Source organism: Sciurus vulgaris, assembly GCF_902686455.1.
Source record: "Sciurus vulgaris genome assembly, chromosome: 1".
NCBI lineage: Eukaryota > Metazoa > Chordata > Mammalia > Rodentia > Sciuridae > Sciurus > Sciurus vulgaris.
Genome location: NC_136461.1, coordinates 26,683,519 through 26,702,753, shown reverse-complemented (window position 1 = coordinate 26,702,753; position 19,235 = coordinate 26,683,519). Strand labels below are relative to the sequence as shown.

Sequence of the window (19,235 nt, the reverse complement as noted above, 5' to 3'; positions counted from 1 at the left end):
CAGTGGTTAAGTGCCCCTGTGTTCATTCCCTTTACCTCCCCCTCCAAAAAAAAAAAAAAAAAAAAAAAAAAAAAAAAAAAAAAAAAAAAAAAAAAAAATTAAATAAGGCAATGCATAGAGTCTGGCATACGGGAAGTGCTTAATAAACCCAGCAAGGTGGCACATGATTGTAATCCCAATGATGGGAGGCTGAGGCAGGAGGATCACTTACTGAAAGCCAGCCTCAGCAACTTAGTGAGACCCTAAGTAACTCAGTAAGACCTTGTTACAAAATAAAATATAAAAATAGGACTGGGGATGTAGCTTAGTGGTAAAGTGCCCCTAGGTTCAATCCCCAGAACCAAAATAAAAAGAAGGAAAAGGAAGTACTAATAAATATGATTATGATGGTTTGGATGATGAGGGGGCTTTGAGGGCAAAAGAAGTTTAAGATGGGAAATGGATCCCCCATCTTTGTTGCTTATCATACCATCTGCTGGGTGAGGGGACCATGTGGATAATGGAATCCACCCCTGTCCTTTGTGAAGTCAGAATCCTCAGGATTTGCATCTTTCAGGGCCGATCAAGCCAACCCTGAGCCAGGCAGTGGATAGACTCCAGAAAATTCAGGAATGGAACCTAACATAGGGAGTATCCTCTGGGGTGGTTCTTTCCCCACCATTCACACTGGTCTTGAGGTTACTGCAGGGCTACAGATGGACAGGTGGGAATGGTGAGACATCCACATTGGCTAGAGCTCAAGAATAACAGGCGCTGGGGGCCAGGCGCTGGAGTGCACACCTGTAATCCCAGCAGGGAGGCTGAGGTAGGAGGATCCCAAGTTCAAAGCCAGTCTCAGCAACACTGAGGCCCCAAGCAACTCAGTGAGTCCCTGTCTCTAAATGAAATACAAAAAATAAGGCTGGGGATGTGGCTCAGTGGTTGAGTGCCCCTCAATTCAATCCCCAGTAACCCCCAAAAAAAGAATAGCAGAAGGGGAAATGGTACTGAAGATGAGAACCAGGCCAGGGATAGCCTCTGTGTGAGGACTTAAATGCCATTGACATGGAAATGCAGATCCTGGGAATTGCTGAAGATCAAAGAGTTCTTCAACAGCAGAGGGGCAAGCAGGCTTTAGAACTGGGGAAGCTCATTGGAAAGAGGTAGTGTATGGTATTATTAGCCTGTGTCAGTGGTTCTCAGTCAAGGGTAATTTTGTCCCCCTTCACTCACATGCAGGGGGACATTTGGCAATATTTAAAGACTTTTTTTTTTTTTTAAACATTCCCAGGCCTTTTTAAAATTTTTTAATTTATTTTTTAATTTTGAGAGAGGTTCTCCCTAGTTTGCTAAGGCTGGCCTTGAACTTGCAATCAGTCTCCCAAGTCAGTGGGATTACAGGCATGCACCACCACACCCACTTAAAGCCTTAAAGATGCTTGGGTTGCCACAACTAGGGAAGCTACTGTCATCTAGTGAGTGAAATCCAGGGGTGCTGCTTTACAACCCCACAGGCGCATCCCCAACAATGAAGAATTACCGAGGCAGAATGCCAGCGGTGCTATTTTAGTCAGCTTTTTTGTTACTGTAACTAAAAGACCTGACCAGAGCAATTTTAGGGGAGGAAAATTTATTTTGGGGCTCGTAGTTTCAGAGGTCTCAGTCTATAGATAGCCAGCTTCATTCCTCGGGGCTCGAGGTGAAGCAGAACATCATGGCGGAAGAGTGTGGTGAAGAGAAGAGGCTCACATGATGATCAGAAAGCAGAGAGAGAGACTCCACTAGCCAGATACAAAATATATACCCCAAAGGCAGACCCCCAGGGACCCACCTCCACTAGCCACTGTTCACCTTCAGTTACCACTCAGTTAATCCCATCAGGGGGATTAATTCACTGATTGGGGTAAGGCTTTCACAACCCAATCAATCATTTCTCCTCTAAGCCTTCTTGCATTGCCTCACACATGAGCTTTCAGGGGACACCTCACATCCAAACCATAATAGGTGCCAAGGTTGACAAATTCTTCCCTCCCAGATTGAGATTCCTGCAGCCCCTCACAAGATACTGGTGCAGGACATCAACAGGGCATCTGGGCGTTAGACCACTTGAGGGTTAGGTGTCCAGGCTAGCCCTGGAAGGCTTCCTGCACAACTGATGTACCCACAGGCAGCCTGGGACAAGGGCTTGTGGGGAACCAGGGGATCAAGAATGCCCCTGATTTGATGCAATCACAGTAGATAGATGGAATAGGTGCCTCTCCTGTCTCTCCAGCAGATCCCCAGCAGATCTCAGGCCCCAGCAACTGAAAGAGTTGATGATGGCATGCATCTCTGAGTTTGGGACTAGGTGGCAATACCTGGGGGCTCCGCTTGGTCCCACAAATGTTAGACATCCCAGAGAATGGGAAATAGGGTATATGCAATATCAGATGTTAAAACACCAACACACCCTGTTCTCTTCAGTGAGGAGCAGGGAACTCTGTTGCCTCTGCAGCCCAGAGTAGTCCTCTCTTTCTCCACAGAAACAGGCCTGAGTTAGTCTCACCACAAGACTGGGCTGGGGCTGGGGGCAGGTCCCTGAGTGAGAATCAGAAATATGTCTCCTTCCTGATCCCCCTAGTGGGAGGGCAGCAGCACAAGCAGAGCACTTAGAACCTTCTAGGTTTGGTAAGGCAAGGTCCAGGATGAACCTGATGGAGAGGTGAAAGAAATCACTGGGAGAGTTGACTCAGAGATATGAATCTCAGGCTGAGGTCCTGGATGCCACCTCCACACCCACAAAGTAGGAAGTGGGAGGGACCATCTGGGGAGCAGCGGAAAGAACAGACATCAGATTTTCACTCCCACCCCACCCCCAAGTTACTGCTGCAAGAAAGGGGTCTCTAACCCAAACTGGCTTTCCTGGGGAGACTTAGCCTCCAGGGCTTACTGCTTGGGGCTGGGACTAGGGCAGTGGTGATACCAGCTGCCTTCCTCCTTCCCGCTCTTGGGGGAGGGGGAAGAACAGAGAAGGATTGAAGTGAGGAGGAACTCAGATTCAGGACTAAGTAGGTTCAACCCGTTGGGAGGTGGGTCTTTGTCTAGAACCCCTGATAGGGAAGGATAGCTGACCCTCCCATATTCTTTTCCAGGTAGAAAGAGATGAGGGTGGGAGAGGGTACCTGGTATTCCTAAGTGTCCTGATCCTTGGAAGTAATGGGAAGGAACTGAAATTTGAGAAGTAGAACCCTCAGATCAGTTGTATAAGGAAGGTTTTTTTCTTTCTTATGTGTGTGTGCGCACATGCGCTAGGGATTGAACCCATTTTGTACTTTTAAGTTCCAATCTGCTCAAGGAGGAGACTCCATAGATCAATAGATGGTCCCCATCCCCACCCTTAATTCAAGACTGATGGCACTTTGAGGATAGTCCCCAAGAGAAAGCAACCTCAAAAGGAATCACAGGCAGAGAAAAATCTCAGTCTGAGACTGGCTGGGAGAGGCTCCACCTCCAGTCTCTTCAGAACCACCCTGCCTGACAGCAGGCTGGGTGGGATCGGGTGGCTGGCTGTGACTGTGACTCAGGTTTCTGTGGGCAGCCAAGGCAGCCAGAGGGAGGAGCCCAGACCGACAGACAGGCTGGCCAACTGCAGCTTTCACCTCAGCTGTCCTCTCTCTTGGGAATGTAGGAGATTTTTCTCTAGCTATGCTGGCCTCCCAGGGGTAGGTGACCCCTGCTTCCTGCACCCCGCTCAACCAACCTTCAGGTTTCTTCCCAGAGTCCTCAGCCTTTAGCCCTCTCCCCTGCAGGCATGACATGGAAAGAAGAGTCAGGGGTCACTGCCTCTAGGGAGGCCCCAGAATGTCTGTGCCACAGGGAGAAAAGTATAATAGTGATTGGTCCTGTACCCTGAGGGAGGGACTGGGGGAATCCTGGGTCCCCCAGCCTGGCTGATTGGTGTCTGGACAGGCTGGTTGGGTGTCATGGTGAAAGGTAGGGGCTAGAATACAGATGCTGCAGAGTCAGGTCACCAGGCTGAAGTGAGGAAAGATGTTCAAGAACACATCTGCCCCAGCAGGGTCAGAGTTAATGGCTAAGGAGGGACGGCTGGAGCTGAAACCGAAGAGCTGTGGTCAGCAACTGTAGGACTTCCCCTTGGTAGTGAATGAGGGTTCATCCAGCACATTTCCCAACATTTGTCAGGCTATGATTATAACTGGTGACTGGAAGGTAATATGCATTTACGTTGTGTCTTTTGTGTGCCCAGTGTTTTGCATATTTGCCTTGTTAATTCACAACTGACAAAGACCCAGCAACTGGCCTCAGATGGTAAAGCTGGGATTAAAACTCAGAACTGACTGCCGTCACAGCTGGTGATCTTTCTATCTTTCTTTTATGGGAACCGGACAGTAAACCTGTTCTAAGGCAGGAAAGGGAAGAAATTGACTTGAACTTTATCTGAAAGATTGGATGTTACATCATGAGGCCACAGGTGGTAGGATGCAAGGACTGGCTGTGTATGGGAACAGATGGCAAGTGAAAAGAAAGCCACTAGTGAAATGCTTGACGCGGAGTAGGTTGTCATTAAAAATTTGTAAAATGAGGAAGTCAGATCTGTTTGTGAGCCATTGCTAGTTTTCTCGGACATCCTAGGAGCTTCTGGCGCTGAAATGCAGCAGCAACAGCGGAAGAAGCTAGTTCGAAAGAGGGACTTTCCAAGACCTAGCCGGGAGAGGAATTTGCAGAGCATCTCTGAGCCGGGCATGGGGGAGGGAAAGAAGGGGACAGAGCTTGGATGATACAGGGTTACCGCAAGCGGAGAACGCCACCCAGCGGCCAGAATGCAAAGCAGGGGGCCAAGCTCTGCGAGCCGGGCGCGCGCGGCACTCCGGGAGTTGTAGTTCGGCTGCGCAAGAGGCGGGGCGGCTGGCAGGGCTGTTGGGTGCTGTAGTCCGACGTTTATCGGGAGGAATTACTCTCGTGGGCCGGACCACGACTCCCGTGTTGCCTCTCGGCAGGCCGCGCAGGCGCAGTGAGGCGGAGCCGTCAGTCCTGGAGTCCAAAAGGCCGCGACAGAGTCTACCAGCTTGTGGGGTCGCCGAGCGGTCCTGTGGCGCGGCTAGGCGAGGCGGGGCAGGGCGGTCGGCACCATGTCGAGGCAGGCGAACCGTGGCACCGAGAGCAAGAAAATGGTAACTTGGAGCGCGTGACTCCGGCGGGCAGGGGAATGGAGATATACTGGGAAGGGGCCTGGCGCGAGCGCGGGCGCGGTGGGGAAAAGACCTTCTGAGAGCCGTGGGAGCGGGAGGCCGCCCGGTGGGTCAGTGAAGGGCCGTCCCGGCTTTGAGGCAGGTTGTAGGACCGCTGGAGTAGCTCGCGCCAGGGGACCGCTCCCTCAGTGCCTGAGTGCCGCTGGTGTGCTAAACCAACAACAGCGACGGCGATAAATAGCAGTAACTACCACTGACTGGTCTTCTATGCGTGTTAGGCACTGGGCCAAGTACTTGACGTACATTATCTCACTTGATCCGCAGAGTAACACTACTAGGGGAGAATGTTATGCCATTTTACAGCTGGGGAGGTAGGTAACTTGCCCCTATTTACACCTAAGAAGAGATAGGATTTGAGCCCATGACTTTCTAATTCCATTAACTTCAAACTCCTGGGATATACTGTCTCTCACACTGCTGTGGGCATTGCGAGAAGTGCTTAGATATTGGTCTTGTTAAAAAGGAACTTTCTCTCCAGTAGAGTAAGAAATGGGCCAAAGTAAGTAGAGTGGAGGGCCTGTAATAGGGGAAGTGCCGTGGTGGCTTCCTTCTTGTCCTGGGACTAGCGAGACACCTCATGGTCCCATAAAGTTGAGCTGGGTCAACATTTTTGGAGATAACATTTTTCTCCAAGCTAAGGGGCTTTTCTGGTATTTGTTCCTTTTCTGTGGCATATTCTCCTTTCAAAATTGCCCATGCCATATCTTTGTTTTGGAATTTAAAACAGCATCTGGGCTGTGGGTGTAGCTCAGTGACAGAAGTGTTTGCAGGAAGCCCTGGGTTCGCTCCCCAGTGCCAAAACCAAAAAATAATTGAGTACTTGAGGTTGCATGCTGGACTGTCGAGACACTGTAGGTTGACACTCCACTCTAGATGGGATGATTAAACTCTTCTCACACCTTCGCATTTTATGCCAGCAACAGCCATCAGACATGGGCTGCAGGAGCCAGGAATCGATGGCAAACGCCTGTAATCCCAGTGTCTCGAGGCAGAGACAGGAGTATCACAAATTTGAGGTCAGCCTCAGCAACTTAGTGAGACCCTCTCTCAAAATTAAAAAATAAATAAATAAGGACTGGAGATGTAGCTCAATGGTAGTGCACCCCTAGTTTCAATCTCCAACTCTACAGAAAAGAAAAAAGAGAGGGGGTGCTGGGAAGCCCTGTTACTCTGGAGTAGTACTTAGCCTTTTCTTTCTCAAATCCCTTTCGAGATGCTAATGATAGCAATGTCTCTTTTCCCCAGTTATCAGATATATATATATATATATATATAGATATATATATATATATATATATATATCTCCATCCCCAGGTATATATTTAGTTGTAGATGGACACAATAGCTTTATTTATTTTTATGTGGTGCTGAGGATTAAACCCAGTGCCTCACACATGTTAGGCAAACGCTCTGCCACTGAGCTGGGGTTGCCCCAGCCCCAACCCCAGCCCCAGATATATTAAATGTACAAATATACACAGGGGCCAGGAATGTAGCTCATTGGTAGAGTGCTTACCTAGCAAGTTGGGTTTGATCCCAGCACAGAAAAAATAGAAACAACAAAAATACAAAACATTTACTTCTATTTTCTGGGGATTTGTGGACCCCTGAAGGTACTCCATGGATCACAGGTTAAGAATTTCTGTTTGCCCTGGTGTGGTGGTGCACGCCTGTAATTGCAGTTGCTTGGGAGACTGAGATAGGAGGATTGCAGGTTTCAAGCCAGCCTCAGCAACTTAGTGAGGCTGTAAGCAACCTAGTGAGACCCTGTCTCAAAATAAAAAATAAAAAGAGCTGGTGGTATGGCTGCCTTAAGGGTGTTAAGCACCCTTGGGTTCAATCCCAAAAAAACAAAACAAAAGAATTTCTGTTGGGGAGCTGGAGTTGTAGCTCAGCAGTGGAGCCTTTGCCTAGCACACAAAAGGCCCCAGATATTCAATCCCCAGCACTTCAAAAAAGAAAAAGAAAGAAAGAGAGAGAGAGAGAAAGGAAGGAAGGAGGGAGGGAGGGAGGGGAGGGGAGAGGAGGGGAGGGAGGGAGGGAGGAAGGAAGGAAGGAAGGAAAAAAAAATTTCTGTTTGGGGGAAAATACCAAGAGTTTAAAAGAATAGAATATTTTGCTAGGAAATAGCATCAAGTAGAAGGAAATGCATGGATGTTGGTTGGAATTCTGGCTTGCTAGATTGATTTGTTTCCTTATCTATGAAGAGGGGATGGAAATGACTACCTAAGATTAGATGAGATAGTGAAAATTCAAGAAGTATGCTAAGTGTTTGTTTCCTCCTTTTCCTATGATATGAGCAGAGGAACATTCCTTAGTTTTTGCATCTTGCTCTCATTTTTGTACACTTTTTTCACCCATAATCATTATTGAAAACATCTTTAATATCATTTTAGCATGAACTTGTAGTCTCCACCTTCTCCTCCAGTAGTCTTCATTTCATTAGTTGAGGTCATTAGAGAGGGGCAGCAGCATACTCCTTCTGTCAGGGCTCTTACAACTGCTGTTTCTCTGCTCAGGCAAGTGCACCTTTTTTCCCATAGTCATTCAGCCCACTCCTCATTTTATTCACAGTTACCCAGATGCTATGTCCTCAGAGAGGCCTTCCCTGGATACCTGTCTGGTTTTCTGTCCTCTTTCTCTATGCTGGTTTTCTGCAACGCACTGTTTCCTTTTTTTAATTACTGTTTTTGTAGTTGTAGATGGACAGCATGCCTTTATTTTTATGCGGTGCTAAGGATCGAACCTAGTGCCTCACACATGCTAGGCAGGTGCTCTGCCACTGAGCTACAGCTCTGGCGGCCCCCGCTATTTCATTTTGAATATTTTGTTATAAATTATATATTTGCTTTTTATTGTCAGTCTCCTCCAGGTAATGTAAACTCCAGGAGGGCAGGGATTTGTTTTGTTCTAGGCTCTGTTCTCAGCACCTCGAATGATGCCTTGTACTAGGCAATCAATATTTCTTTACTGAATGAATGAAATGAAAGTTTGAGTGTGTCCTCTCATTCAGTTCCTACTGGTTCCTGATCAGGACTTGTCACATGATTTTCTTTGTGGCCACCTGGTTTGACATGCTCTTCTCTGGTTTGAGACTCTACCATCTAGTGACTTTCTTCACAATCAGCCCAGCCTTATGCTAATTACTGTTCTGACTTAAGTCTTCCAAGATCTGAAGGGTTGGTATGCCCAAGTAATTGGATCTCTGCTTTTTAGTCTGTATTATCCAAAGCAGTTCATTTGTTCAGCAGACTTTACTTGAGTTCCAGCTTTTTGCAAAGCCCTGTGCTGGGTGCCATGGGAGATGCAGAGATAAAGTCCTAGTCTGTACCTTGAGAAGTATGTACTCTGGTCTCCAGACTGGAGGCCAGAAAATAAGAGAGGGTTGGTCCCCACACTGAAAGGGATTCACATTGGATTACCTGTTTTTATAAAAAATATTGTGGCTCTTGAGGCTTAACTCTCAAATCAGCCACTTTAAGGATATTGGATGTCTTGTTTGGGGCACTAACTATAAGGCCTTCTGAGAACCACCACGTGATGGCTCACCTGAGGGTAGGACTTAGCTTAACTTACTCTGCTCAGGTTGTGACTGAAGTACTTGGAGATCCTGTCGACTACTGTAATTCCTGTGGTATCTTGTCTGCAAAGCATCTTCAAGTCCATTATGTCATTAGATTCTCCCAATAACCCTGTGATTGCATGTCAGGTTTTTACTGTTACTGTTTTGTGGGAGGAGATTGAGGCTTACAAAGCAAACTGATTGTGAAGTAGAAAGCCCAGTAAATTAGATCTTCCAACTACAAATCTAGTTTTCTATGTGCTTTATTGTTAGAAAGTTCCTTATACTGATTCAGAATCTCACTTCTTATTACTTGCCTTCCTGGTACATATTTCAGGGTGCTGTCTGGCACACATAGAAAATAGTAGTGCTGGGGAATGTAACTTGTAGAGCATTTGCCTAGTATGCCCAAGGCCCTGAGTTCAGTCTCCAGCACCACAAAAAAAAAAAAAAAAAAAAAGGAATAAAGATAGCAGTGTCTTTTTCTTGAGTACTTACTACTCAGCAGACATTATCTCATTGGAACTGCACAGTTAACTGAAGGACAGATAATATTGATATCATTTTACAGATGGGGAAAAACTGACATTTGAGGAGAATAATCATTAATTAGAAAAACAAAGTTTTTCTACAGGATAGTGTTCAACTATAAGAAGACTGTTGAATCTCAGTTACTTAAGGTGTCATTTATAAAATGGGTATAGCTAATATTGGTTCTGCTAATCTGGGTCTCATGGTTATGAGGATCAGTGAGGTAAGAACCTCTGCAGACATTCTGAAAATTTATGTATTAATGATCATTATTGTTATTATTAAATGTAATTTAAAATAGTCAAATTGAAATGTTGCAGCAGAGAAGATTCATTTTTTTTTTTACACTTCCTTTTTTTAAAAAAAATTTAAACTTTATTTTATTTATATGTTTTTATGGAGTACTGAGGATTGCATCCAGGGCTTCACCCAGGATAGGCAAGCACTTTACCACTGAGCTACAACCCTAGCCCAGAGATTTCATGTTTCTGTTGATGAGGGGAATGTGGTATCTATGTTCAGCGAAGAAATGGGACTAGTGGAATTAGCTGACCTCTATGGAACATTCATTTTAAGGGTCACAAAGGGCCCAAAACCCAGATCTTTAAACTCTATGAATCCCTGTTTCTTCTCTGATTTCTTCTTCTGTTCTCTCTCTTGCTCATCTCTCTCTACTGACACTGATCTCCCAGCTGTTTCTCAAACACTCAAACATGCCAGGCATACTCCAGTCTTGGGACATTTACACTTAACTGCCCCCCCCCCTTTTTTTTTGTTCCAGGGGACTGAACTTAGGAGCACTTTGCCACTGAGCTACATCCTCTGTCCTTTTTATTTTCTTGAGACAGGGTCTGTCTTAAGTTGTCAAGGGCCTCATCAAGTTGCTGAAGCTTGCCTCAAACCTGCAATCCTCCTGTCTCAGCCTCCCAAGTAGCTGGAATTACAGGTGTGCACCACTGTATCTAGCTCTGCCTAGTGTTTTTTCACCAACTATCTTCATGAATACCTCCTTTAGGTCTTTACATAAATGTCACCTTAGTAAAGCCTTCCCTGACTGCCTATTAAAAACTAACACTCACTGGGTGTGGTGGTGCATGCCTGTAATCACAGTGCCTCAGCCTTATGATCCTGGAGGATCATAAGTTTGAAACCAGCTTTAGCAATTTAGCAAGGCCCTAAGCAACTTAGTGAATCTCTGTCTCAGAATAAAAAATAAAAAGGGCTGGGAATGTGGCTCAGTGATTAAATGCCCCTGGGTTCAATTACTGGTACAAAAACAAAAACTAACACCCTCCAATATGCATGTAAATGAACATAGACACTCCCTAATCTCCTTTAGTGCTTTATTTTTCTTGGTAGTATTAACACCATCTGTAAAACCGTATTATTTTTTAAAAATATTTTTATTAGTTGTTGATGGACCATTATTTTTATTTATTTATTTATTTATTTATTTATTTATTTATTTATTTATTTATTTATTTATTTATATGTGGTGCTGAGAATCAAACCCAGTGCTTCACACATGCTAGGAAAGCGCTTTACCACTGAGCCACAACCCCAGCCCCAAATCATATTATTTTATTATTTTATTTATTTGGCTATATTGTTTGGTATTATAGGTAAATGTTGAATGATTTTTTTCTATATCATAGCCCCCTTGCTATTTTAAAAATATGAAGACCTTTAAGTTATATATTTATGTTACTCATTGTTCCAAATAGACTGGATAGTTGGAAGATGAGGCAGATTTGCAAACTAAGAGAGGGTGTGAAGAACCTGAGTCAGGGATCACAGGTCCCAGGCATATTAATTATGTCACCATGGAGAGATGTGTCCAGGACCCTGATTTTTCTTATCACTAAATTGGGAGCAGCTGTATATGTAAGGTGCTTGATATTGTATAGATATGCACGTTACTTGGCATCATGGTGGACTGAGGCTCTTTGTGTCTCCGTCCAAGGACTTATTAATAATGGAAGAAAACCTCTCCTGATTTAATGCAGTGGTGCCAATTCTCTAGACTGGTAACTGCTGGATGGTCTCCATCCATTCATGTCCAGGCCATTCTAGTGCCAAGCCCTTGACTTTACTAAAAATTCATTCCCCTTCTTAATAGCTTTCCTTTAATTGCCATATTTGGTAAATGGTCTCTTGGAGACACCCTGATCTGACTGTTTCAATTCAGTTCAAAGAGCTTCCAGATTATGAAATTGATTTTCTTTGACTCCAGTGCCTTAAGGTTATATTTTTTCTGTTTGTTTTTGTATTTATTGAGGAAGGGACTTATTAATATTGCAGCTGTGGGGGCCAGAGGTATAGTTCAGTGGTTGAGCTTTTACTTAATATGCAGGAGGCCCTGAGTTCAATTCCTAGCACTTCCATGCACACACAAAGTACAGTTGTGGGGAGCAGTGGATAGAATGAACATCGGCTAGGAAACCTTCAATTTTAAAAAATTTGTTCTAATTAGTTACACATGACAGTAGAATGCATTTTGACACATCTTACATAAATGGAGTATAACTTCTTATTCTTCTGGTTGGAAACCTTTGATCCAACCCCCCCAAATTTTTTTCTTAACTAGCTGTTTGATCTTGGGAAAATTAATCATTCTGATCTCAGTGTAGTCTGAAGTGGGATTAAGTCCTACCCTTTCTGCTTTACTGAGTTGTTATTTGTCGGAAAATTTGATGAAGAAAAGTTAGCGTGCATTATGTAAGGAAAAGCATTCCAATTGTTATTACTGGCAGACCCCACCACCAGACCACGATGATGCAGGGATGGGCATTGTGAGAGTTGGGCCTAAGCATTTCTTGAACTTCATTCCCCAGAAGACTTGAAGACAGAAGGGGTTTTGCTCCAAGTCTGACCCAAGCCTCCCTGCCTGCTACTTTCATTCTGTGGTGTTGGTATTTGCTATTCCTTTCACCTTTCACACCTCTCTGTTTCTTCTTAAGTACACGACAGGATTCTTTTATTTAATTTTCTTTTGTGGTACTGGAGACTGAATCTAGGGGCATTTTACCACTGAGCCACATTCCCAATCCTATTTATTTTTAAAATTTGAGACAGGTCTCAAAGTGTTGTTGAGGGTCTTACTAAGTTGATGAGGCTGGCCTCCTGAATCTCTGAGGTTGCAAGAATGCCTCACCATGCCTGACGAGAATTCTTTATCTGAGAAGGAGTTTCTATGATTTTAACAGAGGTTGTAATGGAAACCAGTTCAGGTGAGTACTGTGTTCAAATATACAAAAAACCTTATTTCTTTTAGACTTACCCCTTTTCTGGAAACATTTTAGCTATGTATTAAGAGAAACATTATTTTTTCCTGTGCCAGTGACTTTGGAGAGGGATTATCTTAAGGGCAATGAACTTTCTTTCGGACTTCCTTCCTTCCCCATGGACTGGCTGCTGAGTCCTTGGCTGCTCCTGGATGGAGCCTTGGGAGTGCAGCTTAATTCTAGGTTAGGGCACTCATTCTAAGACTTTGGAAGGCATGCTTCATAGCTGAGGCTAGTTTGTAAATGTCTTCTTCAGGTCTGTCACTCATAGAATCTAAGTGAGTATGTCTGCTTAGCATCTGTGCTGGAGTCTTGGGTTGGCAGAAACACACCTTGATGTGTTAAAAGAAAGACTGCCCAGTATATGAGGTGCCATTTACACGTGTTTTGCAATGGGTCTGGCTGCAGCCCTAGTATGTTGATCTTGGGTCCCAAATTCCCTGACCAGTCCACAGAGGATGAGGTTCTTCCCCATAGGCAACCATGTGATCTTCCATTGAATTCTGACAGTTACATCAAGGCTGATTCAGAGTCTTACCACACTGTCCCTTTTGTGCTGCTTGGTCCTGATTGCCTTTTGAATCTCTTTTAGAGTTCTGAGCTCTTCACCTTGACCTATGGGGCTCTTGTCACCCAGCTATGCAAGGACTATGAAAATGATGAAGATGTGAATAAACAGCTGGATAAAATGTGAGTGAGCACCTTTGCAGGAAAGACAGGAATGGGGCTCCCCAGCACACTGAGTCTACATTGTACTTTAGAGCCATGAGCAGGGTCTTCCCTTTTGTAGCCAACATTTGGGTTACAGTTTCTACTGAGCTCATTTATTGGAATATTTTGAGATTATCCCCATTTTCCCTTTACCAACAATAACCTTATGTTCAGACGTAAGACTTTTAGACCCATAATAGTCTCTTCTCTAATTTCCTTCCCAGGGGCTATAACATTGGAGTTCGGCTGATTGAAGATTTTTTGGCACGGTCAAATGTTGGGAGATGCCATGATTTTCGGGAAACTGCAGATGTCATTGCCAAGGTCATTATCCTAGGCCACCTGGCTGTGCTGAAAGATTGCCACTGGGAGGCACTGCTTACCATTTTCTCTGCCCTAGGCCCTTAATTTCCTAAAAGACTGATTAAGCAGCCATTTGGGCCAAAGAAACCTTCCCCATGGTTTGGGAAGAGCAGATTATAAAAAAATAGGAAGAATAATTGGGATCATTCCTGTGAATTAAAGCTCCACTGAAATTAAAGCCAGATGATCTCAGTGAAGGTATACCTGAGTAGCATGGGTGTTAAATTATGGACTTTGGGCCAGGCGCGGTGGTGCATGCTTTAATCCCACTGGCTCAGGAGAATGAGGCAGGAGGCTTGCAAGTTCAAACCCAGCCTTAGCAATTTAGGGAGTCACTAAGCAACTCAGCAAGACCCTATCTCTAAATAAAATATTAAAAAGGACTGGTTATGTGGCTCAGTGGTTAAGTGCCCCTGGGTTCAATCCCTGGTACAAAAAAGAATATGGACTTTGGACTGGGTACAGTGGCGCACAACTGTAATTCCAGCAATTTAGGAGACTGAGGCAGGAGGACTGCAAGTTTAAGGCCAATCTCAGCAACCTAGCAATACGTGTCTCAAAATAAAAAGGATTGGGGATGTAGCTAAGAGGTAGAGCACCCCAGGGTTCAATCCCCTGGTACAAACAAAAATAAATAAATAAAAAGGCAAAAAAAAAAAAAAAAAAAAAAAAAGGCTGAGGATGTAGCAAAACCTGACATCAAATTCTGGTGCCAGTATTTATTAGTTACTGGTTCTTGTGTAAGTCGCTTTTTTGGTGAGGGGGTGGTACCAGGGATTGAACTCAGGTACTTGACCACTGAACCACATCCCCAGCCCTATTTTGTATTGTGTTTAGAGACAGGGTCTCACTGAGTTGCTTAGTGCCTCACTTTTGCTGAGGCTGGCTTTGAACTTGAGATTCTCCTGCCTCAGCCTCCAAGCCCCTGGGATTATAGGCGTGGGCCATTGCACCCAGCTGTAAGTTGTTTTTAACATCTTTAATTACCAGTTATCTTTAAAATGAAAAGAGCTACCTCACACGGTTGTTGTAAGGAGTAAATTATGGACAAGACCGTTCAGGTAAAATGAATATACTTAGCATAGTGTTATGCTTATAGTAAATATTTGCTGTTATTAACATTAGTGCTATTAGTAATATTATATGTTATGGTATAATAAATACTAGAACTTTCACAGCTCTGTGATGTCAGTTACCTCAAGGATGGTTCTTTGAATTGTAAGTATGCTGGCCATAACCCAAATCCTCAAGAGAATTGACAGTGGAGAGAGCTTAGGAATTAGGAAGTAGATAGGGAAGGAGGTCTTGAAAGTAATTCTGTCCCAGTGACCTATATTCACTTTCAAGGAAGTGGGTTCAGGTAGCACAGACAGAGGACAGGGGGCGGGTCAGCACCTCTCTGCTCAGATGCTGGTTCAGGACAGCTGCCCTGTCTGAAGATTGCTTCTCCCTTCCACTGAGAAGTGCAAGTAAATGCTGAACCAAGTAGTTGCTTAACTGTATGCTACCATGAAGGATAGGGGTGTGGAATTGTGCACAGATGTTTCTCCTTTTTTACCCTGAATACCTAAGGTGTTGTCATCTTTCAGAGACCAGTTTATTCCTGAGCTACTGTTTCTCTCCTTTGCAGGCCTATTGCCTTCCCCATTGTACAGTTTCTGCTGTCTTTCCCCATAGTGCTACTGTGTGTCTCCTGAACAGGTGGCGTTCAAGATGTACTTGGGCATCACACCAAGCATCACTAATTGGAGTCCAGCTGGTGATGAATTCTCCCTCATTTTGGAAAATAACCCCTTGGTGGACTTTGTGGAACTTCCTGATAACCACTCGTCCCTTATTTATTCCAATCTCTTGTGTGGGGTGCTGCGGGGAGCCTTGGAAATGGTGAGTGTTAGCTCTTTACCTTCTGCAGCACCTACAGTGCAATAGGGTCTTGAATGAGAGAGAGAGAGAGAGAGAGAAAGAGAAAGAGAAGGGGCTTTGGCCCACCCAGCCCTCTCTTCTTGCAGTGACCATGCTGCTGAGGTAGGATTCAAGTTGGACATTTCTACATGGTGATCATCCTCCCTACTAGGCTGGGAAGTGGTGCTGTCAGCCACACAGTCTAGGGTTATCCTTTCCCAAATTGACTGACTTGGCAGCAGTCTCATTGAGTTTCTCCTTATGGGTTAGGATCACTGTCTTCTGTAGTAGAACACTAGAGTTGGCCACCCTATCCATGTGGAAAACCAGCCCTTCTTTTTGGACAGCTGTGGGTGTTGTCAGTTACAGCCCCATCCCCAGTGGTTCCCTAGTCTTTAGCTAGGCATCTGCCCCTTCATTTTCTCACTCTCCCCTAGGTCCAGATGGCTGTGGAGGCCAAGTTTGTCCAGGACACCCTGAAAGGAGATGGTGTGACAGAAATCCGGATGAGGTTCATCAGGCGGATTGAAGACAATCTCCCAGCTGGAGAAGAATGACCATCCTGAGGACTCGAGGGTAGGCAGCAGGAGCACTCGTTGGAGTCAAAAAGGATCCGTGCTCCCTCTGCCCCCTGGAACTCAGAGACTCTAACACGGATGTTATATATTCTTATAATCTTATTCCATTCTCCATGCTAATAAAGAGCAGACTGATACAGTCCAGTTACCCCACAAGTGTGCACATTCAGAAGGGAAATTCTTTGCTCCCTTTCCCTTCAAAGGGGCTGGATGTAATTGTCTTTGGTTGAACTAGAAAGAGCTCAAACCATTTTACATTCCTGTGTGAATTTTCCAAAGCAAAACCTACTTTGACCCCATTTAGAGAAGCCTGGCACATCTATTCCTGGGCCTTCATAAAGCCATTGGCAAATGGCTGTAGAGAATCCAGGCTTGTGGGGTGGAGGGTGGAGGGTTGGGAGAAGGGTGGGTAAGAATTGCTAACTGTAGTGTGCGACATGCTGTAGTGCTTGCCAGGACACAGGAGCCAGTCATGCCAGAAACACCGACTTCTGGGAAGCCACCCAGGTCTCATTCCTCCCTGCTGTTTGGAGGCAATGTCTCCTCTTTTTACAGAGGATCCATCCTTTTTTCTTACAAATTCTTCAATAAAGACACATTCTTGAGTGAAATCCCAATCATGTCCTGTTTTCTTTCTGCTCAGCCATGGAAGGTTTGACTAGAAAGACCATGTAAACCGTGGTGCAGGGGTAACACTGAGCACTTATCGTACGTCAGACACTGTACTGAACACTATACATTATCTAATTGACAATAATTGTATTTCTAGAGGACAGACCACAAGTTAGTTGCCCAAGGTTATGAGTTATTAAGTAGAGATATCAGGGTTTAAAATTGGACCAAACTCAAAACCAATGCTCTTCATATTTTTTTGAGGCCTGGTTAACATTTGTGGGGAGAAAGGGGAGCAGACCTTCAGCTCCCTCTCCCAGTCTTACCGAGCTTTTAAAGGGAGGAAGCAGAGGTTGGGTTAGACCATATTTGGTAGCACTGTTCTTGGGGACAGCCTAGGACCTTGAGTTTAGATAGGTTGTTGGGTGGAAATGGGGCTCTGGGCCTTCCAAAGTTTAGTGGGCAGGCCTGAGTTGAGGGAGAACCAGTTGTAGATGAATTGTGTTCAAAGTGTGGCTTGGTTGTGTAAGGGTAGCACCAGGGTTTTGAGACCCCAGGAAAAGGGGGAAGTTTGCACAGGACTTGGCCTCCAACTAGGTTAGGCCTCTGAAAAGGTATGGTCACTCTTATGGGACCAAGAATAGGGAGGTTTATCCTCTAGGATCCCTTTCTTCTCTGAGCCTCTTTACCTCTTCTCTCCAGATAAAATCTGAGGTCCTGCGTTCTCTCTGATATGAGGATGCTAACACACAATAAGCAGGGTAGGGGAGGGATAGAAGTTCCATGGATTAGACAAAGAGGAATGAAGGGAAGGGAGAGAAGAGGAAAGACAGAAAATCAGACATAACTTTCATATATGAATCCACCACCAGTGAAACTTCACATCCTGTACAACCACAAGAATGGGAACCTAATTAGAATAAGTTATAATCCTTGTATGTATAATATGTCAAAATACATTCTATTTTTCTGCATATCTAAAAAGAACAAAAATGGTGAACTAAAAAAATAAAGGCATTTTCTTACATAAATATCTTTAAAAAATCTGACGACCCATTGTAGTTTGATTATTTTGGTCAACTGTATCCTTAGTGCCCAGCACAAAGCTGGGTCTAGTCACACCAGAGTTGAATGGATGAATGAACAAGACTGAGCAAGGGAACATTGGGGCCCAGATGTGGAAAGCATTGTGTAATGTCTGAACTCTGCCAAAAAACAGCTGCACCACCCTTTCCCTTCCCTCCTCCCCATGCCACTTTCTACTTTCTAGCAGCCGTTTATATGGCATGAGGTTTTGGGTATTTCCTTTCCCAGAGTTAAACTTGGGCACTATTCCAGTTTGGTGAGCTGTAGAAATAAGGCCCCCTTGGTGACTTTCTCACCCACAGCCCCAAGATTATGTGATATGCTCCCAAGGGCCAAGGGAAGGAAAAGGACTGGGGACTGCAGAGCTATTTGGAACTTTTCTTCATCATCTTTCCAAAAGCACCAAATACACAAACCCGGACAGCCTCCTTCCTGCTCCCCATGCCCCCCCCCCCCATAGTTGACAGGTTGTAGGTTTTGTGTCCCTTGGCCCATGACACCATGGCTGAAATAGCCATTCCCATTGTCCCTGATGTATCCCCACACCTTCCCAGCAAGGTGGGGCTGGATTGTGGGGCCAGTGTGGGAGAGACTAACCAGTGAGGATCGTTTCCAGGGAACCTAGTTTGTGGCAGAGTTCTAGGGATGGAGGAATCCATGCTGGTAGCCCATGAGCTTGGGGCAAACTGGGAAAAGTTCTGGAAAAGGCCACCCTTCACAATCTTTGACCACCAGGGGTCTCCACGTCACCACCCTACTGTCCCAGAGATTGACCACTAGACTCTGGTTTTCATAATTTGCTAGAAGAGATACCTGATGAAGCAAATCTCAGAGGTTTGCCAGAGTCCTGAAGTATCCCCCTCCTTTAGTTACCCTGATATGATTTGAAAGCAAAGCTCACATGACTGGCAAACTAGGTGCCTGCCTATTGAACTTTGGGCATTGGAAGAGCACGTTGACCAAGGACGTCTGGCCTGTCTACACTCCCAAGTTCTTACACTGGCTTCCTGCCTTGTACAGACTAGCTCTGATTCTTCCCCTAGCCAGCCCCCCTTACTTCCTGAGTGGCATCTTGAGCGCCATCTCCCTTCCTGCCCCAGACCCCTAACACAGTGGAATTTCCATATTCAGGTTACACCTTCTTCTGGGAGGTTGGCCTCCCCTACATTTGTACTGGGCATCCAGGTCCAAGAAGAGGGTGGCAACAGAGACCCCAGGAGCCGAAATCACATTAAGTAAAATTAAAATAGTCTCCTAACAAGTAGTTCGTTGTGGCTGGTGGGAGGTGGGGGTATAGGAAAAGCATCCTCCATCCTCCTGAGCTTAAGTGCTACCATGTGCCGTTTCCTGGAAGCCAGTTGGGTGGTGGGAGGGGAGG

The 19,235-nt window shown here is 45.0% G+C and overlaps 1 protein-coding gene across 2 annotated transcripts; it reads left to right on the top strand.

Moving 5' to 3' along the window:
- Positions 1-4,980: 4,980 nt before the first annotated feature.
- TRAPPC3 (trafficking protein particle complex subunit 3) lies at positions 4,981-16,776 on the top strand. Of its 2 annotated transcripts, none has more exons than XM_079130454.1 (5): positions 4,981-5,150; positions 13,198-13,295; positions 13,541-13,640; positions 15,310-15,563; positions 16,019-16,776. In XM_079130454.1, the coding sequence occupies exons 1-5, from the start codon at positions 5,109-5,111 to the stop codon at positions 16,059-16,061; spliced, it is 537 nt and encodes a 178-aa protein (XP_078986580.1). In that variant the 5' UTR covers positions 4,981-5,108; the 3' UTR covers positions 16,062-16,776. The 2 variants fall into 2 exon arrangements, with proteins under 2 accessions (XP_078986580.1, XP_078986579.1); XM_079130453.1 differs by having other exon boundaries at positions 4,987-5,150; positions 15,381-15,563.
- Positions 16,777-19,235: the final 2,459 nt, after the last annotated feature.